Genomic DNA, 25,805 nt, shown 5'->3' with positions numbered 1-25,805 from the left:
GGCAGACTGATGAAATACTCTGCTAAGGGGAGCAGCGGGCGCAGCAGGAGAGGTCTGTGTGCCATGTGGGACCCTCACTGGTGGCCGGGGATCGAACCGGAGCTGCAGAGGCTGCTGGCAGCTTCACAGCCCAGCGCTCAACCACTACGCCAGCAAGGAGGCCCATTTTAACCCTTTTTAAATGTATAATTCAGTGACAGTCCCATTGCAACCTTTCATCTCTAGAACTTTCTCATCTTCCCATACTGAAACTCTGTGCCCATTAAACACTAATTCTCCATTTCCTTCCTCCCCCAAACCCTGGCAACCATGAGTTTGCTTTGTATCCCTGAATTTGACCACTGTGGGTATCTCATGAAAGTGTGATCAGCCAACATTTGTCTTTCTGTGTCTGGCTCATAGAAATTCCATTTTTAAAGACAAATTTCATTATGAAAATAACTTGAGTGCAGAGCTAGAAAAGGACCCCAACTTCCTTTTATCACCTTGTTATCTCTTACATAGGGAACCCAATAGTCATTTTAAATGTTGTCAAGAGAAACTTCTTACAAGCCTATTATCTTCTTTCAATGGATAAATAAGTATCTGAGTACTGAATACCTATAATATATCCTTAAAGCCAGTGTTTACTCACTTGAACTTTTGTTTTTCAGCTTAATTCCAAATGAAAATGTTTGAGAGCATTGACTCAGCAGCCACAAGATCTGGCCTGGATCTTTGGGCTGAAATCTGTTCCTGTCTGCCAAAGCCTGACCAAGAGGATGGTGCCAACAATGCCTTCTCAGACTCTTTTATGGATTATTTCCCTGTAGATGAAGGCCAGAGGGAGGCCCCAGACTTTGCTGTCCAGCCAGCTGTAAAGCCTTGGGCTCCTTTGCAGGATTCAGAAGTGTATTTAGCATCTTTAGGTGAGTTAGGTGGCCTTTTTCTTTTTAAATTTTTGTGCAAAAGAACTGGGTATAGGCCAGAGATGCAGGAGGTGAGATGATTCCCCAGAGACAGAGTGGGGAGCAGAGCAGCAGATTTACTATACACTGCTGAGGGGAACAGCGGGTGAAATGGGAGAGGTCTGCTGCACCACATGTGGGTTAGCTCCTTGGCCGGGGTTTGAACTCAGACTGTCATGATGATAGCGCTGAGACTTAATCTGTAGGCCACCAGGGAGGCCCTGTTAGGTGATTTTTTTTAAAAATGAGAAACTGGTAGTTTTAAGGAAACTCGAAGTTATGTTACATCAAATCTGGTTTTCTTTCCTTAATTTCTTTATTTTTTGGCCTGTACCACATGGATCTGTCAGATATAATGGCGGGGGGGGGGGGCTGCTGGGGAGGTAGGTGGTTCAGGTTCTTTGTTGGTGAGGAGCCCCCATTTCCTTGTGTATCCCTTAAAACAGTTGTCATCTCTTGCCTCTGATTGTTTCTTCTAACCTCTGCTTTATTTCTTTGCATTTGTAAAGCCTCTTGCCTACTATTGGTGGCCCTTATAGTTAAGATTCTTGATATAAAAGGTCATGACCCTAGAGCTACATGTGGATTTCTGAAGCTATAATTTGAAAAACTGTTACAGTAAACATTGTTGGAATGGGAACATGTGAATGTAAAATTCATTTTGTTCCTTGTTAACTGTTTAATTTTTTTTTATTTCTTTTTTTTAGAGGCATGTTTTTATTTATTTATTTGTTTATACATGCACTGGGTACAGTCAGAAGCGCGGGAGGGTGAGAGAATTCACCAGAGCCAGAGCGGGGAGCAGAGCAGGCAGAAGGACTGAAGTACACTGCTGAGGGGAGCAGCGGGCAGCAGGAGAGGTCTGCGCGCCATGTGGGACCCTCCTCCGGTGGCCGGGGAGCAGCCGAGGATCGAACTGGCGCCGCAGAGGCCGCGGGCAGCTTCATGGCAACCCAGCGCTCAACCGCTGCGCCACCGGGGAGGCCCTTTTTTTTTTTTTTTTTAATTTCTTGAACACATCTTCATTGTCCTGTTCTGAGGCCTTAAGTGAAAAGATCTAGAGAGATTCCAAACACAGGAAAGAGATCCAGATTGTCTCATGCTAGGTGAAAGAGAAATATTAGTCTAGGGCAGTGATTTTTCATTTCTTTCTTTTTTTTTTTTTTTTTTTAAGCCAACTGCCATCTTCATAGAGTTAGGGCAGAGATGTGAAAGCCAGTCTCTAGAATTTTGGTATCCTCTTATTAAACAGACTAGATATCTGTCACAAAACCAATTACTTGAGGGAAAAAAGGCATCTCAGGAAGGAGACATTTTTAAGGAAAGACAGAAAGAAGAGTCAAGCATCATTGCTAGGAAATAGCTTGGAACGATGAAAGGAATTTTGTTGATGATATTCTAGAAGGGAAAAAATATGAGAAAACTGTTGGAATGGATAATGAGAAAGATGAAGGGCTAATATGAAAGCTGTCAGGAAGCCACCAAAGATAAGAAAGTAATGTTTGCAGCCCTGGCTGGGAGGTTAACATTTCTGTTTTGCGGTAGCCAGAACATCTGCTTAATGATGACAAAGAGAAGAAACAACTATCTGAGAAAATGGAAGTAGATTCTTAGCCTTGTTGCTCTGTACCCAGAACATGGACTTTCATGAATTCAGTGATGACTTTGATAGATGAAGACTGGTTCAGAAAATTAAAACCTCACTGATCTTTTCTAAAATCAGTTCAGAAGATGATTAAAATTTTCTCTCTGAGGAAGCTAGAAGCTGTTTATGTTGTCTATGACAGAATCTGGGAGACAATGGCAGGCAGGATTTGAGTACTATAATGGCACTGGTTTCTGCTGGCTCTACTTAGATTGTACCTGATTGGACTCAGCACACTCAGAGTGGGGTAGACCTCTCCTAGGCCAAATGAGAAGAGCAACAGTTAAAAACACACCTGGTTCAACTTGAGAGATATACATAACTTTTCATATCCCCAAGGAGAAAATGCCTTTATAAACTCCAGGTTTGTTACATGATTGAGCTCTTGGTGGTAACCTGCAGCAACAAAAGATGTTTATTGTTTTGATCAGTGGGTGCTAGCTGATGTGGTTGCTTAGAAATGAAAACAGAGTTGCAAATTATCAAGTTTCTATTGCTTCCCTTTCCCCCCAAAGCCATTATTCACCTAATGATTTAGTTGAGGACAAGACTAAATTAAGGCAAAAGGTAAATGGTGATACTTGTCCTTATTTTCCTCAAAAGGGGAAATCTGTCTAACAATTATTCTTAAAATGCAAAGAAGAATTAAACATCTATCATCAGTAAGCCAGATGTACTACTCTCAAAGGGATGACAAGATGTTTGTTTTTACTAGACTTGACCATCCAAGCCATAAGTTGAACAATTTTCAAAAATGCTGGGAGATTTCTTTTTTTAATCAAGAATTTAATCACAGAGATCTTAAGGGTTTCTTATTATTGAGTTCTCATCAAGTCAGTTTTAGTGTTTAATGAACCATTGGATCTCTTGTCATTTTCTCTAAATCTTTCTCATGAGGTTTGAAAACCAGTTCATGTCACTATGACAAAAAAAAAATCCATTTACTCCTCAGAGAGACTATTCTCAGAGAATGAAGAAGAGGCGATAGGCTACACATGTCAAACCAGGGAAAACCAGAATTCTTTAGAGACATACCTACTGGGCTTCTGTGATTTCAAAGAAAATATGCCAACAATTTATTTATGAAAATCTATCACTCTTTTCTTGGTCTAGAGATTTATTTGATTCAATGCTGAGTGAAGATATTATGAAGGAAATAGAAAAATATACATTTCCTCATATTGCCTTAAAAAAATGACTTTTTCTGCAGGGAGTATGATGTACTCATCAGTGATAGACTTTTTTTTTTTTTAAGATTTATTTATTTATACAAGCACTAGGTACAGTCAGAAGCGCAGAGGGTGAGAGAATTCACCAGAGCCAGAGCAGGGAGCAGAGCAGGCAGAAGGACCGAAATACACTGCTGAGGGGAGCAGCGGGTGGCAGGAGAGGTCTGCGTGCCATGTGGGACCCTCCTCCGGTGGCCGGGGATCGAACCGGCACTGCAGAGGCTGCGGGCAGCTTTGCAACCCAGCGCTCAACCGCTGCGCCACTGGGGAGGCCAAGTGATAGACTTTTAAAGCTGGCATTTTACATTGTAGATTCAGTTTGGTTTTATACTCACTTTCCTTGCTAAGCTTTACTTCTTTCTTTAGAGAAGAAACTGAGAAGAATCAAAGGTTTAAATCAGGAAGTAACTTCTAAAGACATGCTCCGAACCCTGGCCCAAGCCAAGAAGGAATGCTGGGATCGGTTCCTCCAGGAGAAGCTAGCATCAGAATTCTTTGTGGATGGACTTGACTCTGATGAGAGGTAATTGATTCCCAGGCCAGTTCCAGGTGACTGTTCCACTAAGACCATTTCTCTTTCTCAAAGGAATTCGGGGGGGGGGGGGCCTCCCGGGTGGCGTAGAAGGTTAAGTCTCAGCACTCTGAAGCTATCCACAGCCATTGCAGCACGAGTTTGATCCCTGGCCAGGGAGCTGAACCACATATGGCACAGCAGACTTCTCTTGTCTTGGCTGCTACTCCCCTCAGCAGTGTCTTTCAGTCTGCCCATTCTGCTCCCCATTCTGTCTGTGATGAATCCTCTCACCCCCCACACCTCTGGCCTACACCCCTGCTCTTGTATGCAAAAATAAATAAATCTTTAAAAAAAAAAAAAGAATTCAGGAAGAGTGACATCTGAGTCCAGATATTAGTTATTAGCATCAGCTTTTCTGAGCTGAAATCATACTGTATAAGATCCATCTATTTGCCCTTATTCCAGCAGCAGCAGAATTTTGAGAATAGTTATTTTGCCAAAAGGTAAATAACCCATCTATATTTTGATCACAGATTGAACAGAGTTGAAGATAAACCATTTTCTTCTTTTTTTTCAAGTACACAATGCACTTGAGGAAGTATCAGTCAACAAATGGAACTATGTCATCTTACCTCTGCTTGCCAGTGCCTTACAGAGTTCTGTCATAGTGTAGCCACTCAAATTTGTGTAGTCTAAATGAATAAATTTCTTAAGCATCTACTGTGTGAAGGCACTGTACTAGGTGTCATGGGGTAGGATGGGCAAGGTGGCATGTGGAGGGGAGATAGAAGGAAGTTTTGGACTCTATTTTCATCCTTAGAAATAGAATGACAAATATATGTAAAGGTTCACCTAACAATACAAAGCGGCATGAGTGGCAGATGAGCAGATGTGACAGAATGTGCTTTAGGAGTTGAGAGACCAGGGAGTTCCCTTTGGGCTCTAGCATTTGTGTAGGGAAGGAGGCAGAATTTGAACAGATCCTGCAGATGATCAGATGGGAAAAGAAGGGCATGCTGCCACAAAGAGCAGGCTGGTGCTTGGCACTCAGGAAAATGACTCTGCCACTTACTGGTTTTGTTTTCATGTGTAAGTAACATCTGGGTGCTCAGTTTCCTACTCTATAAAATGGGAGGAGTAGCTCTTACCTCATCAGGTTGTTATTAGGATTATACTATGTAAAGCAGTTGAGAACAGTACCTGACACAGGGTAAGTACTATATTAGCATTAGTTATTATTAATATTATTCTTCCTAACAGAATTTTAAAGTTCAGGAAGAAATTATTCCAAATGAAAATCAGTGGGAGGAGTAAAAACCTGAATGTTAACAGAAGGTGGGAGGGGAATATGATTTAACCCAAGTTTGCAACATATCATATTTTGAGAGTCCCATGGCAACTCTATGGACTGCACTTGGATAAAACTTTACAGTTACATTTTACTTAATTTGCAAAGTACTGCATTTGCATTATCTCTACTATTCAAGTATTTGTTGATGGGTGTGCCCTCAGATCCTTTAGAAATCATTGTGCCATCTGAGGTCAAGTTGACCTTAAAGTTTAACCTAACTGAACTTTAAAATGCTCCAAATCTAAGAGACTTGAAGAAGCACGATTCCTGACCCATTAATAATTTGGCATTGTATTCTCTCTCCCCTTGAATATATTCTCTCTCCCCATTGTATTCTCTCTCCCCTCTCTCCCCTTTTCCTCCTCACCAGTTCTGACAAGAAAAGACAAAACTTACTCTGCTTAATTCTTTTTTTTTTTAAGGTTTATTTATACAAGCACTGGGTACAGTCAGAAGTGCGGGAGGGTGAGAGAATTCACCAGAGCCAGAGCGGGGAACAGAACAGGCAGACTGACAAAATACACTGCTGAAGGGAGCAGCGGGCATGGCAGGAGAGGTCTGTTGCGCCATGTGGGACCCTCACCAGGCAGCTGGGGATCGAACCGGTGCTGCAGAGGCAGCTGACAGCTTCACAGCCCAGTGCTCAACCGCTGCGCCACCACGGGAGCCCCACTCTGCTTAATTCTTAAGTAGGAATTCTTTCTCTCCATAATCAAGTCAGCACCAAGACTCAAGTTAACATTTCTGTGTGTTTATCAGTACCTAAAATAATGTGTTTTTCCCTTCTCTAGAGAAATAATTGAAACAGTTATATTAAAGGGGTGGTAGATGTTTATTTTTTTTTTAATTTTTTTTTTATAGAGGCATGTTTTTATTTATTTATTTGTTTGTTTGTTTGTTTGTTTTGTTTTATACATGCACTGGGTACAGTCAGAAGCGCAGGAGGGTGAGAGAATTCACCAGAGCGGGGAGCAGAGCAGGCAGAAGGACCAAAGTACACTGCTGAGGGGAGCAGCGGGCGGCCACCGGGGAGGCCCATGTAGATGAAGTTTAAATGCCAGTGTTGTCCCCAAGTCCCCCAGACTAACTGTGGGAATGCTTCTTTCTCTCCTTGTTCACAACAAGCCTGCGAACAGTAGACATGCATTTGTTTTCAAACTTCAAATTTCATGTTTTAAACAGAAGCCATTTTGTAATGGGTTTATGTGGTTCTTCACATATGTGAAGCCCAGATAGGTGACACCCCACCCCTGCCATGGTATGCTTTTTGGTAAGGGAGTAATGGACTGAGAAATTCAGCTGCCCACATGTGATGCCTCCATGCACTGACAGGTGTCTCAGATATGCTGATGATGGCTTTATTTCTTGGCTTAAGACTTTGTGCTATGGAAGAGCATAGAATGAGCATAGAATACATTATTTCCAGTCATTTATAGTTTACTGTGAGTATTTATAATAGCTTCTGAGTGGAACGTCCTGGATATTTAAGGAAGATGGGAGGAGAGTACTCCCTCCTTCCCCACAGAGCCTAGCAAAAACCAAGGCTTCTGGCATAGTGGCCATTCCTTTGTGGGGAAATTGCTGCTCAGATGTTTCTATCTTGGGGACTTGCTATTGAATGAACTAAACAAATAAAAACCCACAAGCCCAATCCCCCAACCCCAAATAGAAATATTGTGCTTAATGAAACTAAGTACTATAAGTATAACTGAGTCAGCCTACCTCAGGTATGAGAAATTTCAAGATGCCCAGGTTTCTGCCTCACTAATAGTTTGGTATTTATTTGAATGTTTCTTTCCCTTGACAATTTCTCCTCTCCAGTTTTGAGGGAAAAAAGACAGGACTGAGGCATAAGCTCTTTAGCTATCCTTTTTTTTTTTTTTTTTTAACTTTTGCAGGTTTTTTTTTTTTAAGATTGATTTATTTATTTATACAAGCACTGGGTACAGTCAGAAGCGAGGGAGGGTAAAAGAATTCACCAGAGCCAGAGCGGAGAGCAGAACAGGCAGACTGACTTAGTACACTGCTGAGGGGAGCAGCGGGTGGCAGGAGAGGTCTGCGCACCATGTGGGACCCTTGTCCAGGCGGCCCCGGGATCTAACCTGTGCTGCAGAGGCTGTAGGCAGCTTCACAACCCAGTGCTCAACCGCTGCACCACCAGGGAGGCCCCTCTTTAGCTATTCTTGTCAAGCCTTCAGAGGGTCTGCATTTGAAGGGGGCCTCCTGCTGCTTATAGCCAAAGTGCCCACCAGGGGGTAAATTATGCCTTAGAGCTGCCAGGATGCACAGCTGTCATAGGAGTATCATTCTCCCCATGTTTACCGTGAAAAGCAATTGTAGGAAGAAATTGGAGGTGGGTGGGAAGGCATATTTGAGAAACTGAGTTAATCATTAAGTGATTAATCATCGAGGTCTGATGCAGCCCTCCCTTTTCTCCTACTCTCTTCTAGCACCTTAGAACATTTCAAGAGGTGGCTCCAGCCAGATAAAGTAGCCATCAGTACAGAAGAGGTCCAGTATCTGATTCCTCCAGAGTCACAGGTCGAGAAGCCAGAGGCCAGGGACCAGGCAGCAGCAGCGGAACAATAAATTCCACACACACTGAGCAGCTGTCTCGGGTCTGGAGGGAGCAGCGGTGAGCTCAGCAGCAGCAGCAGCAGCAGCAGCACGGTGAAATCTAGGGAAGGAAAAAGCCCAACTTTTCCACTCCACAAAGCAAACAGCTGCAGGCCTCGAAGGACTTGCATGGGGCCTGCCTGTGTGATGACCTCGATAAAGGACTGACCCAGTATGGGTTACGTCAAAACACTGCCTTCCTCTGTGTCTCACGGCTTGGCTGGGTTCTGCTCCTTTCGGGGAGAAGTCTGCTAAGAATCTAGTGAAGGTCCAAGTGAGAAAGTATTTGGAGAAATGCAGCCCTTGTGTGTGATGTGTATAAAAGGGAGCCCTGTGTTTTCTTGCCTCTCCTGGATGTTCCCCTCTCTGTCCCAGACATTTCCTTGGTAAATGGTGAGGGGCGAGTGGACCCAAGGAGAGTGAAGTCTGCGTGCTTGATTCCAAGTCCCCTCTGGGGCTTCTCTAACAAGTCCATCCGTAAGAAATACAGGGACTTTAGAAAAAGAGCCTGTGCTCCCCCTTTGATTTGTTCCATGTGCGGGGAAAGTGACACAGGAATTATGAAAATGTGGGTGTTTCCTTGTGGATATCTATACATTTTTGTATTCCATGCATGGTTTCTTCCCCAACTTCCTCCTGCACTTAATAGATCCAGGTTCGAAATCAGGCTTGTCAATATGGAGTTAGTATTTGACACCGCTCCTGAATAGCTCCGAGCTTGCTGTTGGTGGCGGCGTTCCTGGCTGAGCTTGTGTTTTCCTCGTTGTTTATGTTGTTCTTATTCAGTCTGTATTGTCCCTATAAAGCTTTTCTCATCAGAATAGCTGTGTGTGTGGTGCTATTGACCTGATTCCCACCAGAGAGAGGCTCCCAGGCAGGGAGCAGGTAAAGACAAATGCATGCCATTACAGGGAGGCTGGTAACCCTTGCCGGCCTTCTGTTTTCAACACATGCCCTATGAGAGGCCAATCCTCAGTGTCTGAGGGTAGGATTCTGAGGCTATGGCTCCGTGGAGCTTTTCCAAATCACAATTGCTGAGCAAGGAAGCCATAAAAATCTTCAGGGAATACTTGGCTCATTTCTAAATCAAGTATTTACCTTGTTGGAAGGGATGGGAACCAACTAGATGATTCCATATACTTGCTTAATTATATGAATATATGAATATTTTAGTAGTAATTCCCAGGTATCTATTTTCCTTTTTTTTTTTTTTTCAATGTTGTTAATGTTGTTCATACTGATTTTTGTTAGTAGGATAGCTTTGACATAGTGGCCCTCTGTATTCCCCAGCTACTTTGGAGAAGCCAGACCTTGACAACATCTGGGCCTGCCCTGAGCTTATAAGCTGCTATCTCTACTAGGGATTCAGGTGCCAGACCTTAATCTTCCTTTAGGACCATCTGACGGATAGATGGAGGGTTTTAAAAAAAGAGAGACTAAGAATTTTCTTCTCCTTGAATGATAAAAAAAAAAAATTATGTTTCTTGAAAGAACAGCTTAAGAAAAAATGCATAAAGTTCCAAAACATGCTCCCAAAGAACAGCTGGTCATAGGATGGTTCAAGACTGTCTCTGTACCAGAAAAGGTGTTCCTATAATTTAGGCAAGATGCTAGCTTTGCCTTTCCCCTACCTCCCATTTTCTATATAAGAAACAGAATTTTGGGTATGAAAAGGTAGGGAGTTATTTAGAGGAAACTGTAAAAGAATTGCAGTGCCATGTGAAAGCCTGGATGGGGTATTGGAAGAAGGCCCCAGATCTCTGCTTACATTCTGGCTTAACTCTTTAAGTGAGACAGATTTCCACAGAAGTGAGTCCAATGAGTTGTAACTCTGGTTTCTTAATTGGTTTAGAAATGACAACTTGAGGAATGGATGACTTTTTTAAAAAGGTGAAACATCATTTGCCTGAAACAAATTTGATGTTTTTCCTAAAGCTAACTTATTGATAAGAATTTAACTTAGGCCATGCAAGTAGGGCTGAATTTGAAACCAAGAGTCTTGGGTGCTATCTTTGTCTTGTGGCTCACTGTGTGGTGATAAATAAGTCAAATGACCTCTTTGAGTTCCACCTCCCTTACAGAAATTGGATTAACCTTCAAAAGAATAGTTTTGACCAAAACTGCTAATCTGTTTCTATTGACCCTAGAAACTCCCAAGGAACTTAATTTAGGACTTCCTCAAATCAGTACAGTTTATGAGTTGAGAGGGCCTTGCCTATCATCCCTGACTTCCTTCCTTGTGTCCTTAGTGAGACAGAAAGTTAAGAGCAAATGGAGCAATATTTAGTGCTAAACCTTGGAGCCTGGAAAAAGCATTTACCAGGAGGGGCAAAGCAATAATGACTTGGTGTGCCCAGAGAAGGTTGGGCTGGAGCCAGGAGATCAGTTAAGTGGTTGTCACTGTTCTTTCCCGGCACATGCGCCCATCACTCAGGGCTTGGCAAGAGCAGTGCTGGAATGGCACAGGCTTGTGTTCAGTACTTGCTCCAGAAATAGGCTTTGCATGTAGGCACGGCAGGGAAACAAACATCCCACCAGCCTTTGCCGAGCATGTTCTTCACAGGCTTGCCTGCCCACAACCAGTACTATCGCTGGAAGGGGCATGACACCTTGGAGCCACATCCAGACCCTGCCTTAGAGTGAGTGCTCAAGGCTGGGAGGAGCACCAGTCAAATCAGTCAATATTTTCCCCAAAATTCCAAACTATCCCAACCAGCTTTGGCCCTACTTCAGTTACAAGATTCAGCAGAGGGCGCTGCCATAGCAGTCTTGGGTTTGTGGGCAAGCTGTTTGCTTGAGCCCTGAAATGGGCTATTTAAGACATAGATCCATTTATCCAACCAATATTTGTTGAACTCCTGCTGTGCTTCAGGCACTGTGCACAGTAGTGAAGAAAACAAAGCCACATCTTCCCACATGGGATGGATGATAGAGGGAGAGATACGGCCTAGCTATTTAGTGCTATAGGACCTAGGCATAAGCACAGGGTGCTCTGAGCATAAGGGTGCCAGTCTGGGTGAGGGATAGACGAGAGGCTATATTAGAGAAGCTGATTCCAGGAAAATGAGTAGCAAACAGAACTAGGGATAAGGCATGGGGACAGAGAAGAGTCCTGGATGAGGCCATGCATAAACAAAGGCTTAAGAGCAAAAGAAAGCTTGGAGACTAGAAAGTAGTCTGGTGTAGCTGTAGCATAAAGGACAAAGGAGGAAGCATCAAAAGGTGAGGTTGAGACCTCCCTGGCGGTGCAAGAGGTTAAGACCGCACAACCTATGAAGCTATCTGCAGCCACTGCAGCACTAGTTTGATCCCTGGCCAGGGAGGTGCCCCACATGGTGCAGCAGACCTCTCCTGACTTGCCCGCTGCTACCCTCAGTCAATCTGCCTGTTCTGTTCCCCACTCTGTCTCTGGTGAATCCTTTCACCACCACCCCCCCCACCTCTGGCCTGTACCCCAGTTCTTGTATGCATAAATAAATAAATCTTTAAAAAAAAAAAAGTGAGGTTGCTGATGGATAAACAAGGCCAGGTGTGATGGGCTTTATAAATCATGCTAAGAAGTTTGCAATTTATTGAGGGCAACATGGAGCAGATGGGTCATTTTAAGAGGGACAGTAACAGCTCATATTTGTATCTAGATAGAGGACAGAGCTACCATGTACTTGACATGATTAAACTGACCAGGGTTCCACAAATTATTCATACTTGGCAGTGATATGTTGACATAAAACAATGTAATTGGAGAACTCGTGATTTTCCTTCATTTTTCAAGTTTGATTTCTTTGACGTTATTTTTTTCACTCTTAAAGAGTCAATAGAATTCGGTATGGCAGATTTTATTTTCCAGTGGTGCCATATCAATAAATTACATCCTACACTTTCATCTTACAATGTGATGTGGACACTCCTTCAATGTATGTGCTAGGTCAATATCGCTCTCGAAACTGGGCCGACTCACATAACTGCCTTTCCTAATAGAGTACAGCACAAATAATGTGACTTCATGGGCCTGATCATAAAAACTTTCCACTGGTCTTTCTCTCTCTCTCCCTGCTCCTTGCTCATTCTGACCTGACCTGGAAGAGTCCTGGCTACTTTGAAGCCACCATACTTGAGAGGTCATGGAGAGAGGGAGGTATTCACCTGAATCCCCAGCTGTTTGAATACTCCCACCAGAGGGATCAGAAACATAGGCACACCACAGAGAGGAAGCCAGATCAGTTCCAGATCCCCATAATGAAGTGAACATTGCAATAGTGTCACAGTTTTTTTGTTCCCCACTGCATATAAAAGTTATGTTTCTACTATTCTGTAGTCTAGCTTAGTGCAATGGCATGTCTAAACAAAAACAATGTACATACCTAAATTTAAAAATACTGCTAAAACATGCTGTAGGGGAAGTGAAAATTATCAGGATTTTTCACCCTCCCACCATCAGCATTGATATATCCCTGGGGTCCTACATGCATGCCTGATGGCAGGCACCTGGAGTAGAGTGTGGGCATGCATAAGTGGGCACACCTGGGCTGAGAGACGGGGCTTATAAGGGTGGTGTCTCACGGGGATGCCAGAATGTGAGTAGAAGAAACAGCAATGGCAGCAGAAGCAGCAGCAGAGAAGAGGCCACGTGAGAACGCTAGAGAGCCCAGAAAGAGTGAAGATTCACTGGGGGCTGGGAGGCCTGCCAGCCTCCCGGCCCCCCAACCCCCATGCTTGCCGTGTACCTGGGTGCCACACTACAAATGGTGTAAAAAGCTCAATAAAAGCCTGAAAAACCACCGAGGTCTCCAGGACTCTCCTTTGCCTGTCTGCCTGGATCACAGAGGATCCTGCTCTGTGCCTTGCTGGCGTTACACATGCTAACCATCATCTGAGCCTTCAGCAAGTTGTAATCTTTGTGCCACCACCTTCAATTTGTAAAAGACACAGTATCAGCGAAACCCTATAAAGCAAAACACAATAAAAAGAGGTATGCCTGTATAAGTGAGCCAAGTGATTTTAGGCCCTGGCCTTCAAGCTTCCCCAGATGACACCAAGTGGAACAGACCTATCCCAGCAAAACCCATGAACAATAGGCTTATGAACAATATAAATGACATAATTTAAGTCATCAAGTTTTGGGTTGGTTAATAAACCAGCATATTACTCAGCAATAGATAACCATGACCTGGGCTTTAGACTAGTTTGTATGAGGCTAGTTTCAAGTACTTTGTTTTGCAGTCCCTTCTTGTTTCTCTATAATACTATGCTGAATGCCCTATGGGGGAAAATAAAATTGAAGCTGGGGAGAAGCTGCAAGGTGGCTGCAGTTGTCCAAGAAAGAGATGGTAGTGACCTGGGCATTTTGGTTTCTCCTTAGGATGGAGAATTCAAGACTCTGCCATTTTCATTCTTAACATGAGAATTAACCAGATAACCTACAAAATCATAGCTTTTCTTGAGCTCTTAGAAATAGGAGGTCATATTCCTGGTGGCGCAGGGGTTAAGGACACAATGCTAGCAAGCTATCGCCAGCCACTGCGGCATGAGTTCGATCCCCGGCCAGGGAGCTGACCCCCATGGCGCAGCAGACCTCTCCTGTTTCCCCGCTGCTCCCCTCAGCAGTGTATTTCAGTCAATCTGCCTGTTCTGTTCCCCACTCTGTCTCTGGTGAATCCTCTCACCTCCCGCATCTCTAGCCTACACCCCAGTTCTTGTATGCATAAATAAATAAATTGGTAAAAAAAAAAAAAGAAATAATAGGTCATAACACAGCCAAGTCAAACCTCTTTTGGGAGACAGAGGGACACAAGAATGGAATCAGCTTTAGCAGAGCGTGGGAGAGGTAGGGGCGAGAAGAAACCAAAAAAAAAGGACTAGCATATGCATTTAGAAAAACTGGAGGCTATTCCACACAAGGGAATGTGTACTTACAGGCTTTTCCCCATAGACTTTCCCGAAGTTCATGAGAAAAAATGGGAGCAGCGCAGGAAATGGGAGAGAGATTTCCTCCTCAGTAATGCGGGCTGCAGGAGTTGATGAAAGCAGGCAAAAGCCTCAGCTGCTTCCCGAAGAGTCTCCTATTGTAAGCAAAAGCCTTAAACCACTGAGGGGGGGGGGGGGAGTGACAAACTTGCTTCAGAGGAGAGAATAAGAAAACTCCATGTGCTTCTCCATGAGGGACAATAATTTTGTCCACTTGAACACAGGAAAAGATCCATTGCTTCTGGGGAAAAGAATAGAAGCAAAACCCTCTACCTCAAGGGGAGAGACAGGAAACTGCCTTAGGTGAAGAGTCAATCAGAGGTCTGCTCTGTTGGAAGACAGAGCAAGAAACACAGGCCATTCCAAATCAAAGGCCGGATTCAACCCTCTTGGGGAATTAGGGGAAGAAATATGGAGAAAACCACATTCCTGACGCTCAGGAGCACAGGACCTAAGACTGAGAATGAAGCTGAACCCGGCAAGCAGAGACCCTCCCTGTCCCACTACATTCCTGCCCTGCCCCTCTGTGATCACAGCAGTCTCTGCCAGTGGAGGGGCAGACTTGCAGGAGTGCTGAGAACCCAAGGTGGAACAGGAACACAACCCTCCCCCCCAAAACACACACATGCTCCAGTCCCTTCTGTAAGCACCCCGCCACTAGAGGACCTGGAGTCTGAGGCATTGTGGTAACAACAGCAACAACAGAACCCAACCTGCCTGACTCCTAACTAGATCACTCAGCCACCTGGACAAGCAGGCTGACCAAAGAGGCGGAAATACTATTTACCTTAGTCTTGATTGTTCTCCACAGGTTGGATATACAACACAAATTTACAACACCCACAAAAAGACAAGACAGAAGTCCCCCCAATCCGTTATCAGAAGATAAATCAACAGAACCTGACCCACTGATGACACAGATGTCGCCTGACCAGACAGGAACTTTATTTTATTTACTTATTTTTTTGTGGGACCCTTACCGGTGGCCAGGGATCAAACTGGCGCTGCAGAGGCTATGGGCAGTCTCGCAACCCAGCGTTCAACCACTGCGCCACCAGGGGAGGCCCCAGACAGGACCTTTAAAAGTAATAATGGGCCTCCCTGGTGGTGCAGCGGGTTGAGCACAGTGCTGTGAAGTTGTCCACAGCCTCTGCAGCACAGGCTCAATTCCCAGCCAGCCAGGGAGATTCCCCCATGGCATGGCAGACCTCTCCTGTCTTGCCCGCTGCTCCCCTCAACAGTCTATTTCAGCCATCTGCCTGTTCTGCTCCCTGTGCCTCTGGCCTGAACCCCAGGTCTTGTATGAAAATAAATAAATCTTTAAAAAATAATAAAAAATTAAAGTAATAATGACAAATACAAATAAAGGGTCTAGTGGTAAAAGGTGGGCCTCCCTGATGGCACGAGGGGTTAAGTCTCAGCACTATGACGCTATCCGCAGCCACTGCAGCACGTTTGATCTCTGGCCAGGGAGCTACCCACATGGCGCAGCAGACCTCTCCTGTCTTGCCCACTGCTCCCCTCAGCAGTGTATTTCAGTAGATCTGCCTGTTCTGCTCCCCATTCTGTCTCTGATGAATCCTCTCAACCCCCGCACCTCTGGCCTGTGCTCCAGCTCTTGTATGCATAAATAAATAAATTTTTTTAAAGGGTCTAGTGGTTAATGGTGAGCCCCTTACATGAACAGATGGAGTATTTGGCAGAGACTTGGAAACTATAAGAAAGTTAAGTAGAAATTCTAGAAATAAAAAACATGGTGTCGCAGATTAATTCTTTCCACTGACTTTTCAATAGCCCCGCACAGCTGAGGAGAGAACCTGGGAACTTGATGAAAGGTCAACAGGGGTCATGTGAATTGAAACAGAAAAGGAGGAAGGGGAGGAGGCAAGAAAACCAAACCAAACCTCCAAGGGCTGTGGGCTAATAGCAGATAGTCTAATACAGGTCGACTTTGAGTCTTAGAAGGGCGGGGAGCGAGAATGGGGCAAAGAAATGTTGGCAGAGATGATTATATAAATGAGAATGTGGCAATGAGATTAGACAGGTGGATCTGCGAAGCATGGAACTTGGGAACTGAGTAGAATTAAGTGTGACAGGGAGAAGCTGGGAAGAGTGAAGTATGGCATGTGGGTGTGGCACATGGGTGTGGCACAGGGAGCGGTGGGTGTTCAGCAAGTGGTGGGGCCAGGCTGTGCTCTGGGAGTGGGTGTGTTCTGTCGCTGCACCACGCTGCCTCCTACAGGCTGACAGGAACAACAGCGGCCTCTGCTCTGGGATCCCCACCCTCCAGCCTCAGACTTTTTATCCAGAGCACTCAATGTGCAGCCTCAGATTCAGGGAGCACCTGAGAGGCTGCTCACCTTCCATGCTCCCCACTCTCCTTTCCCAAGTGCTACGTGTCACAGACTGTTCTGAAATAAAGATTTCTCTTCCCAAACAGAAAGACTCTCTTCTCTTTTCATGTGACCTTACCCACTTAAAAAAAAAAAATGGTTCTTTTTCAGATGAGATAAGCAGGGAGGGAGGAGCAGAGGCATGAGAGGGATTGTGTCTATGTGTGTTTGCATGCCTGCACGAGGAGGGAGACAATTACTGAGAGTTTATAAGCATTTTAAAGAACCAGATTGAAAAAAATCTTCTGTCCTTTTTGGATGAGACCTTCAATGGCTAGCTTAGCAGCATGCCAAGCTCCAGTGTGGTCTTCGGCAAGGTGTCCGATCAAGTCACGAGATCAGGAGACAGGATGGAGTGTGAAGACTGGATATTAACATAGATTCAACCATCTCATTGATGGCTGACATGCTCATTGATTGATAAATTGACATGCTGTTTTTCCTTTCCTTTTTGAAAATACTCTGTCCAGCTCAACTCAAATCATTTTTGTCAATGATTTTGATGGGTACATAGAAGGCATCCTAATAAAAAGTGAGAGGGATAAGTAATTGATTGAATAATAGAATCAGAATTCTAAATTTTTTTTAAAGATTTATTTATTTATTTATTTATACAAGCACTGGGTACAGTCAGAAGCGTGGGAGGGTGAGAGAAGAATTCTAAATTTTTTCTATAGACAGGAATGATGGGACAAAGTAGGAACCCTAACTAGAGTAAATGAAAAGTCTTTGTCTAGGATGAAGACATTAACTATACAATTAGAGGACAAAGAAAAATTGTATATCTGTTATTTTGTTCTTGTGGCAGTAGCCAGACTCAATCTAAATTAAGTCATAAAAGGAACATTGACTGGGAAGGAGAGTAGAACTGGCCTCAAGTTCAGCTCAGTTCAAGGACTCAAGCAGTATATTCAGATTCTTCTGTCACTCAACTTTTCTCTGTATGTTGGTATAGCCCAGAGAGGTATTGGGAGTTCACATCATCCCAGTTTAGCAAATTCAGAAGTAGAAGGCTCTTTTCCAACTTCATATAATAAATCTCAGGGAAGGATTCTGATTGACCTGGCCTGGATATCATGCACATCATTGAACCAGTTACTGTGACAGGGAAAGGATACTTGTACTGGGTCAAGGTCATGAACCCCAACCTGTGGGGACTTAAGATAAAAATACATAAGCACTGGTCATTCTACTCTGAAGCATCATCTGGAACCACATTAAAAAATGAACATTGGGGGCCTCCCTGGTGGCGCAGGTGGTTGAGCACAGTGCTATGAAGCTGTCCATAGCCTCTGCAGTGTGGGTACCATCCTAGCCGGCTGGGGAGATACCCACATGGTGTGGTGGACCTCTCCTGTCTTGCCCGCTGCTCCCCTCAGCAGTGTTTTTGGTCTGTCTGCCTGTTCTTCTCCCTGCTCTGTCTCTGGTGAATCCTCTCACCCTCTTGCACCTCTGGCCTGTACCCCAGTTCTTGTAAAGATAAATAAATTGGTTAAAAAAAATGAACATTGACAGGGGGCCTCCCTGGTGGTGCAGTGGCTAAAGACTTAGCACTATCAAGTTATCACCAGCCACTGCAGCACTAGTTCAATCCCCTGCTGGCCAGGGAGCTAACCCACATGGCACAGCAGACCTCTCCTGGCTTGCCCGCTGCTCCCCTCAGCAGTATACTTCAGTCAATCTGCCTGTTCTGTTCCCCACTCTGTCTCTGATGAATCCTCTCACCCCCCGCACCTCTGGCCTATACCCCAGTTCTTGTATGCATAAATAAATAGATCTTTAAAAAAAAAAAAAAGAACATTGGCTAACCACAGTGCTCCTGTAGGAGGGGTCCATGGTGAGGAGGCATAGAAGATCAAGCCATTTGAAGAAAGGTCAAAGCAATAAGATGTTTTGGGGACTGGAAAAAAGAAGAGGTAGTAGACATGGTTGACCTTAAAATATTTGGAGGAGTCTTGAGTAGAAAGATGAGACACTGAAGTACCAAGGACAAAATAATGGGTGGGAAATTAAGGGAGAACAATTACCACCCAGTATAAGAAAAACTTTCTAACAGCTGTCCGGGAATACACAGGGCTGCCTTGTAAAAGGTAGTGAGTTCCTTGTCACTGGAGGTATTTAAGCTTATAGAGAGAGAGTTGTAAATGGGATTCTTGCATTACATAGAAAGTTGGATCATGTGATCACTATAAGGTGCTTTCTAGTCTGATTGTTCACTGGAAACCTATGGGACCCTTTTGCTAATAAGTCACTCCTAACCTCCCTGATATCTGGGAGGGGAGCTGGTGAACACTTTCCCCTCCCTATATGATAAAGACCTCTTCCAACAAACACCTGCCGATAAGCAGTCAGAGGCAGAGCCCTCTAATGCTTCCTTCCTAACCCTATGGGACAGACCCTTTGGCCGGGAAGATCACAGAAAGATAGGCCTGGTACTATTTTATATCTCTAAACACATATCCTGAGACAGGATTTAGACATAGGTGGTTCATTTTAGGAGGTGAGCGGGAAAGAGGGAACAAAGACAATGAGCCAGGAAAGGATGCTTTGAGGGGCCACCCTGGGTAGTTAGGGCTCAGTTCTTCTGGGATCACTCTAGGGAGCCATAAGGATTGTACTCCCCATTGAAGGATGTCCTGGTCTGGTTTGAGGTTTGCCTTAAGGAAGTGTTAAGCTCTTGCTACTGCAGGAACTGAAAAAAAGCCTCTGGCGGAGAAGGAGGAAAGCTGTGAGGATGTGCCAGAACTGTCCATTGCAGCAGCAGGTGGACACAGAAATAGGCTGAAGGGATGCAGGGCAGGGCATCAGAAACGTCTGCCATGGTTCCTTTCCTGCCCCGACTACCCACCCTGCAGAGGCTGTGGGACCTTGATTTTCACACGTGGGCTCCCATGGCCCCGTGTGTTCTCTGAGTTAGGTAGTTTGGCGTAGTCTTGTCTGACTGTCCACAGATCTCTTGGGCTCAGGTGAACCTTCTGGGCCCCATTCCTTCGCTGGGCTCTCTGGGATGAGGGCACAAGGGTGGCGGCCTCTCCAGGTTGGCACTTGTATTTTATGCCCACATGTGACCTTGGAACCTGGTGATATTAGGGATATTGGCCCCACTATCCCCTCTACATTGTGGTCAAGGCCAGGACATGTTGAAGGCTGGATACGTTCCAAGTATCTTCTGGTGATGGCCTCATTTCTTAAGAATAAAAGGCCAGGAATGGCCAAGACCTCAAAGACCCTGAGAACACTCACTCAAAGCCTCAGAAACACTTTAACGATGGGAAATCATCACGCTGATATTGGAGGCAGGTTCCTAGCCCAGCCTGGAGGACCAATCCAAGCCCGCCACTCCGGTTACTTCTCCTGCAGCCTGCCTCAGGCTGAGCTCTGAGTCTCTCTCTCTTCCTCCCTCCTTTTCTCTTGTCCTCTCACCCCCAGGCTCAGGCTTGGCACTCACAGGTTTTCCAGCGTGGCTCTCTGCTTCTTTCATGTTTAATTACCTCAGGGGGCGTCATCATCTCTCAATTGACACTCATTCCTCCTGAATTTTGCCACATTTCTTATTCTGATGCCCATTTCACTGCCTGGGAAAAGGGAGGCTGCGAGTAGGTATTTACGATGAGTTTGGGGTGAAATGGAACCCAGAGCCTTCCTAGGAACAAAAAGCCCACTAGTGTGTGCGTTTGTGTGTGTGTGTGTGCACGCACATGCACATTTTGGGGTGGGCTTCAATTTTACCTTTGTTACTTTAGAACAAGCTCCCTCCTAAGGTGGCAAATGTTAGCCAGAGGAAGCGCCTGACTGACACCGCAGAAAGGAGGAAACAAGCAGCAACCAATCAGATCCAGGCCCTGCTAGAAACACAGTAGTTGCCAGGAGCGTGGGCAGTAAGAACTGACTCACACCTTTCCATTCTTCTTTCCTCAGGGCCCTCTCTGTTTTTCCTTCAGTCTGGGGTTCTTTCTTCCTACATTGTCCTCATCATGGAGCCTCTGGACCTCTCTATGTCTCAAACTCTGTTTAGCTTTGGTCATCCTTCAGTCCTGCCTCACTAAGGCTCTGTCACCATCTCATTTTCTTGCATCTAAATAATCTCTGGTTCTCCTCAGAAAACTTGCTTCTCTTTGTCTCAGAGTGTGTGCCTCTGACTTGATCTGTTTTTATGCCCCTTCCTTCTGTCCTCGTTCCCAGAAGTCCTGTAACTCTGGAACACCTGGAGGGAGTGCTGTTCTGAGAATGGAGGCTGGGATAGCCTTCCAACATGCTAAGTAAAGGTGGCTAAGGACATTTCCAGCCTAGCTGTCGTCATGGTAACAGCCAGGGCGGGCCAGGCAGGGGACATGCGGAACCACGTGGGCTTGACCTTTCTGTGGGTGTCAGGTTTGAGAGGGAGCTGGGGAAAAACAGCAACAACTGCTTTCCTCTGACCCAGCCTTTGGGCTTTGGGCTGGGCTGCAAGGGGAGAGGGAGAAACCAAGAATTGGGACTGCTGGCAACAGAGTGAGAGAGAGGGTTTGCTATAACTGGAGAAATCACAGGAGAGGGACAAGAGTGCAGGCATGTACTCACACGCCCACGTGCACACACACACACACACACACACAGAGTCCTGCTGCGAGCTGACCTGTGGGGGGCACCAGACATCTTTCCTGGAGGTTCCACTCACACTTTGTCCACTGGAGGCTCTGGGTGGGTGGTTACTAAAAGGTCAGTTCCGCACACTCAGAGCTCCCCTCCAGACTCCTTCAGATCAAATGTCACTTTTTCCATATTGCAAAAGTCTTTTTTTGCTGTAAGGAAAATGTGCTAAAATAAAGTCAAATGAGTCTTTCAAAAATAGAAATATTAAAAATGCAAAAGTCCAGAGAAAGACTCTCAAAATGAAAGGCATTCTAGGGCCTCCCCGGTGGCGCAGCGGTTGAGCGCTGGGTTGCCATGAAGCTGCCCGCAGCCTCTGCAGCGCCAGTTCAATCCCCGGCTGCTCCCCGGCCACCGGAGGAGGGTCCCACATGGCACGCAGACCTCTCCTGCCGCCCGCTGCTCCCCTCAGCAGTGTACTTCGGTCCTTCTGCCTGCTCTGCTCCCTGCTCTGGCTCTGGTGAATTCTCTCACCCTCTCGCGCTTCTGACTGTACCCAGTGCTTGTATAAATAAATAAATAAATAAATCTTAAAAAAAAAAAGAAAGAAAAAAAGGCATACTAATCCTCCCTCCACTTGTCCGGGTTCTGAAAGTCCCTCCACAGTTGCTTCCCATGCCTTCCAGACTGACTGGGGTAGTGATAGAGGAAGGGGCACACGTGGTAGAGGAACAGCAAGGGCACAAGAAGGGAAGCTGAACTGATTGTTGCCTGTGTGAGGGATTGGTCTACAGTTTTCCCACCTTCCCGCCTGGACATACAGCCCCCAGCCTGCCTCCACTCCTTTTCTTTCTGCGATTGGGATGGAAATCCAGGCATCAAGAAGAGGTTCCCACAGGTGTCCTGTTAGCCCCAGGACCCCTTGAGGGAGAGGTGAGGGGAACAGGGCAGCCTCGGGGTAGTGCAGCGAGAACACAACTCACCTGTGGATCTTGTTTCCAAACTTTCAAATTGCGGCCATGCAAGATACCTCAAGCCTTTGGGGACATACTGCTGTGGAAGAAAAGCCCGGACTCAGAATGAAAAATAAGATCTTGTCATGTACTGAAAGGTCTATATGCACAAAAGACACGAAGGGGTCACTCACCAGCCAAGAGGGGGGTGACTTAACATACCAGCACCCCAGAATGTGTTTATCCAGCAGCACAACCCTAAATCCTCCTGGGGAAGTGCTATTTTGGCACTCAGATCGGGCAAAGGGGGGGCTTGTGATGCTTGGCAGGGGAGAGAGGAGGCCTTGTGATCGTAAGTTCCTAAGCTTCCAAAAGACTATTAGAAATGAGGGCCTCCCTGGTGGCGCAGCGGTTGAGCGCTGGGTTGCAAAGCTGCCCGCAGCCTCTGCAGCGCTGGTTCGATCGCCAGCCGCCGGGCAAGGGTCCCACATGGCGCTCAGACCTCTCCTGCTGCCAGCTGCTGCCCACTGTTTCCCTCAGCAGTGTACTTCATCACTCTGCCTGTTCTACTCTCCGCTCTGGCTCTGGTGAATTCTCTCACCCTCCCGCACCTCTTGACTGTACCCCAGTGCTTGTACAAATAAAAATAAATAAATCTTTTTTAAAAAAAGACTATTAGAAATGAGTCCTGTTTATATATATATATATATAATATTTATTTATTTATGCATACAAGAGCTGGGGTACAGGCCAGAGCTGCGGGGGGTGAAAGGAGTCACCAGAGACAGAGTGGGGAGCAGAAAAGGCAGATTGACCAAAGTACACTGCTGAGGGGAGCAGCAGGCAAGCCAGGAGAGGTCTGCTGCACCATGTGTGTTTCTCCCTGGCCAGCCGGGGATTGAACTCGTGCTGCAGAGGCTGCAGATTGTTTCATAGTGCGGTGCTTAATCCCTTGCGCCACCAGGGAGACCTGATTATATATTTTGGAAGAGGTCATAGTGTTATCAAAGATCCAGCATTTTTTGAGACTAACGGGAGCTGCTAGTGCAGTAAGCCACCCACCTCTGGCTGATGAGGTGTCCTTGTGCCATCACCTCCTAGTTTTCCAACAGAGCCATCACAGAGCCCTCCTGCCTCCTTCCTGGGGACAGAGTAGGCTCTGGAAACCCTCAGCTACCCGTGCCTTCAGAGTAGTGGGAAGAGGACCCAGGTTCCACAACCTCACCATCCTGCACCCCTAGTTGTAGCTATTTCCCTGCTTGGGATTCAGGCCAATGGCAAAGCCTCCCTCGCTTCCTTTATTTTGTTCTGCCAAAGTCCCTTCCTTCCAGCTCCTCCTTTTCTCTGTCAGCTCCTTGACGCATCCCTGGTACCCCCTTCCAACTCAGCACCTGGGACTGGGACAGCTCCCCAGAGATTCTGAGAAATATTCAGAGCAGCTGCCCAACACTCAGTGACATTGTGTGGTTCAGCCTGGCAACTGCTCCTGCAGGCCTGTGCCACTGATGGCTGCCCTAGACTCTCTCCCTCCTCTTCACTCATGCTCTGGGCCGGGCCTGCCACATGTCCTGGTTGCTCACTGGGCTGGGACGGGCCGCCACTCTTTCATGCCCAAGACTTCGCTCACTTTATTCACTTTGCCAAGAACATTTTTTTCCCCTCTGGCAAATCCCTGTTGAGTGCCTGCTGAGTGCCACCAGACAAGCAAAGCTTTCCTCACTCTACCCAAGGCTACTCTGTCCCCTAGAGAACTTTTTCTTATCGCTACTATAGCAGCTATGTCTGTTTTCTTTATTATTTTTTTAGATTTATTTATTTATGCATACAAGAACTGGGGTACAGGCCAGAGGTGCGGGGGATGAGAGGATTCACCAGAGACAGAGTAGGGAGCAGAATGGACATACTGACTGAAATACACTGCTGAGGGGAGCAGCAGGCGAGTCAGGAGAGGTTTGCTGCGCCATGTAGGTAGCTCCCTGGACGGCTGGGGATGAACTCGTGCTGCAGAGGCTGTGGAAATCTTCATAGTGCTGTGCTTAACCCCTTGAGCAACCAGGGAGGCCAGCTTTGTCTATTTTCTTTTTTTTTTAAGATTTATTTATTTATTTATAAGATTTATTTATTTATTTATACAAGCACTGGGTACAGTCAGAAGCGCGGGAGGGTGAAAGAATTCACCAGAGGCAGGGCGGGGAGTAGACAGGCAGAAGGACTGAAAACACTGCTGAGGGGAGCAGCGGGTGGCAGGAGAGGTCTGCGCACCATGTGGGACCCTCGCCGGTGGCCAGGGATCGAACCGGTGCTGCAGAGGCTGCGGGCAGCTTCGCAGTCCAGTGCTCAACCACTGCGCCACCAGGGGAGGCCCAAGATTTATTTATTTATTTATACAAGCACTGGGTACAGTCAGAAGCGCGAGAGGGTGAGAGAATTCACCAGAGCCAGAGCGGGGAGCAGAGCAGGCAGAAGGACCGAAGTACACTGCTGAGGGGAGCAGCGGGCGGCAGGAGAGGTCTGCGCGCCATGCGGGACCCTCCTCCAGCGGCCGGGGAGCAGCCTGGGATCAAACTGGCGCTACAGAGGTTGCGGGCAGCTTCGCAACACAGCGCTCAACCGCTGCGCCACCAGGGAGGCCCGGCTATGTCTATTTTCACACGTGCCTCCCCAGTGGACGGTGTGCTATGTGGAATGGAGGTCGTATTGATCTGTGGGTCTCCACGTTGCTCACTATGTTATTGCTGTTGGTCCCCAGCCAAGGCAGGACTCTTAGTCTGGAGTGTGAGCTGAGAAGATCCCAGGCTCCCCAGAGATGATGACATACTCTCATTGGCCATCAGCAGTGGGTGCCGTGTGTCACGCCTCCCTTTTCTTGCCTGCCATGGGCCCAGGCTGCCACAGATCCTGGATGTCAGATGGCTGTCTCCGCTGAGAAACCATAGCTTGGCCTTTGCCCACTCTCCCCCCAAAGGATGGAGCAGCCTCTCCTGACTGGCACCCAGATGCTTTCTCTCCACCTGGAGCAGTTGTCTCCTATAATTGTTCCCTCTTCCTAGGGCTTCACCAATTCCTCTTGCTGCTCTAAATAGAGGGGGAAGACCTGGCTGGGGCGTCCTTCCTGCTGCCCTCCTCGCCCTCCCTCTGGCTGGCTGCAGCTGTGCTGCATGATGTGGAACTGAGCACAGTCTTAATTACCGCTCAGCCCTGCTCATTAGCACCCTGGAAGCCGAGTGAGAATGTCTCGACTGCAGTAGAGGCCAGGGCCCCAGATTTCCGGGTGAGGCTAGTCCCACTGCAGTGGGTGGCGTTTGCATGGGATCCTTATGCGGGCTTGCAGAGAGAGATGGCCTCTCTGGGCTGAGGGCAGGACTGGACCTGGAGGGAAGAGAGGGGAGGCTAGGTCTCCTGTGGGTTCTCTGTGTGCCAAGCCTCTCAGGGACAGCATATGGTGGAGTATGTGACACTCCGCTGCAATCAGAGAAAGATGAACAAATGATTAAATAAACCAAAATGTACTGGAACCCAGCACACTGATGACTTACCTGCCTTTGCAGGAAGTGAAGTGAGGAGTTTGGTGCTTTATTCAGTCACTCATTTTTCTTTTTTGTAGTGAAATAGCATCAGGGTCCC

At 46.3% G+C, this 25,805-nt stretch overlaps 1 protein-coding gene across 2 annotated transcripts; it reads left to right on the top strand.

Annotated features, from left to right (window-relative positions):
• Positions 1-664: 664 nt before the first annotated feature.
• Positions 665-8,275, top strand: CCDC32 (coiled-coil domain containing 32; the record flags this gene model as incomplete). Of its 2 annotated transcripts, none has more annotated exons than XM_084241256.1 (3): positions 665-908; positions 4,188-4,344; positions 8,137-8,275. In XM_084241256.1, the coding sequence occupies 3 exons, from the start codon at positions 665-667 to the stop codon at positions 8,273-8,275; spliced, it is 540 nt and encodes a 179-aa protein (XP_084097382.1). The 2 variants fall into 2 exon arrangements, with proteins under 2 accessions (XP_084097382.1, XP_084097381.1); XM_084241255.1 differs by having other exon boundaries at positions 4,170-4,344.
• Between the last annotated feature and the right edge of the window lie 17,530 nt (positions 8,276-25,805).

Source organism: Talpa europaea, assembly GCF_964194135.1.
Source record: "Talpa europaea genome assembly, chromosome: 8".
In the NCBI taxonomy this organism is placed as follows: Eukaryota; Metazoa; Chordata; class Mammalia; order Eulipotyphla; family Talpidae; genus Talpa; species Talpa europaea.
The sequence above is the reverse complement of the archived record's forward strand: the minus strand, read 5'-3'. Positions and strand labels throughout refer to the sequence as shown.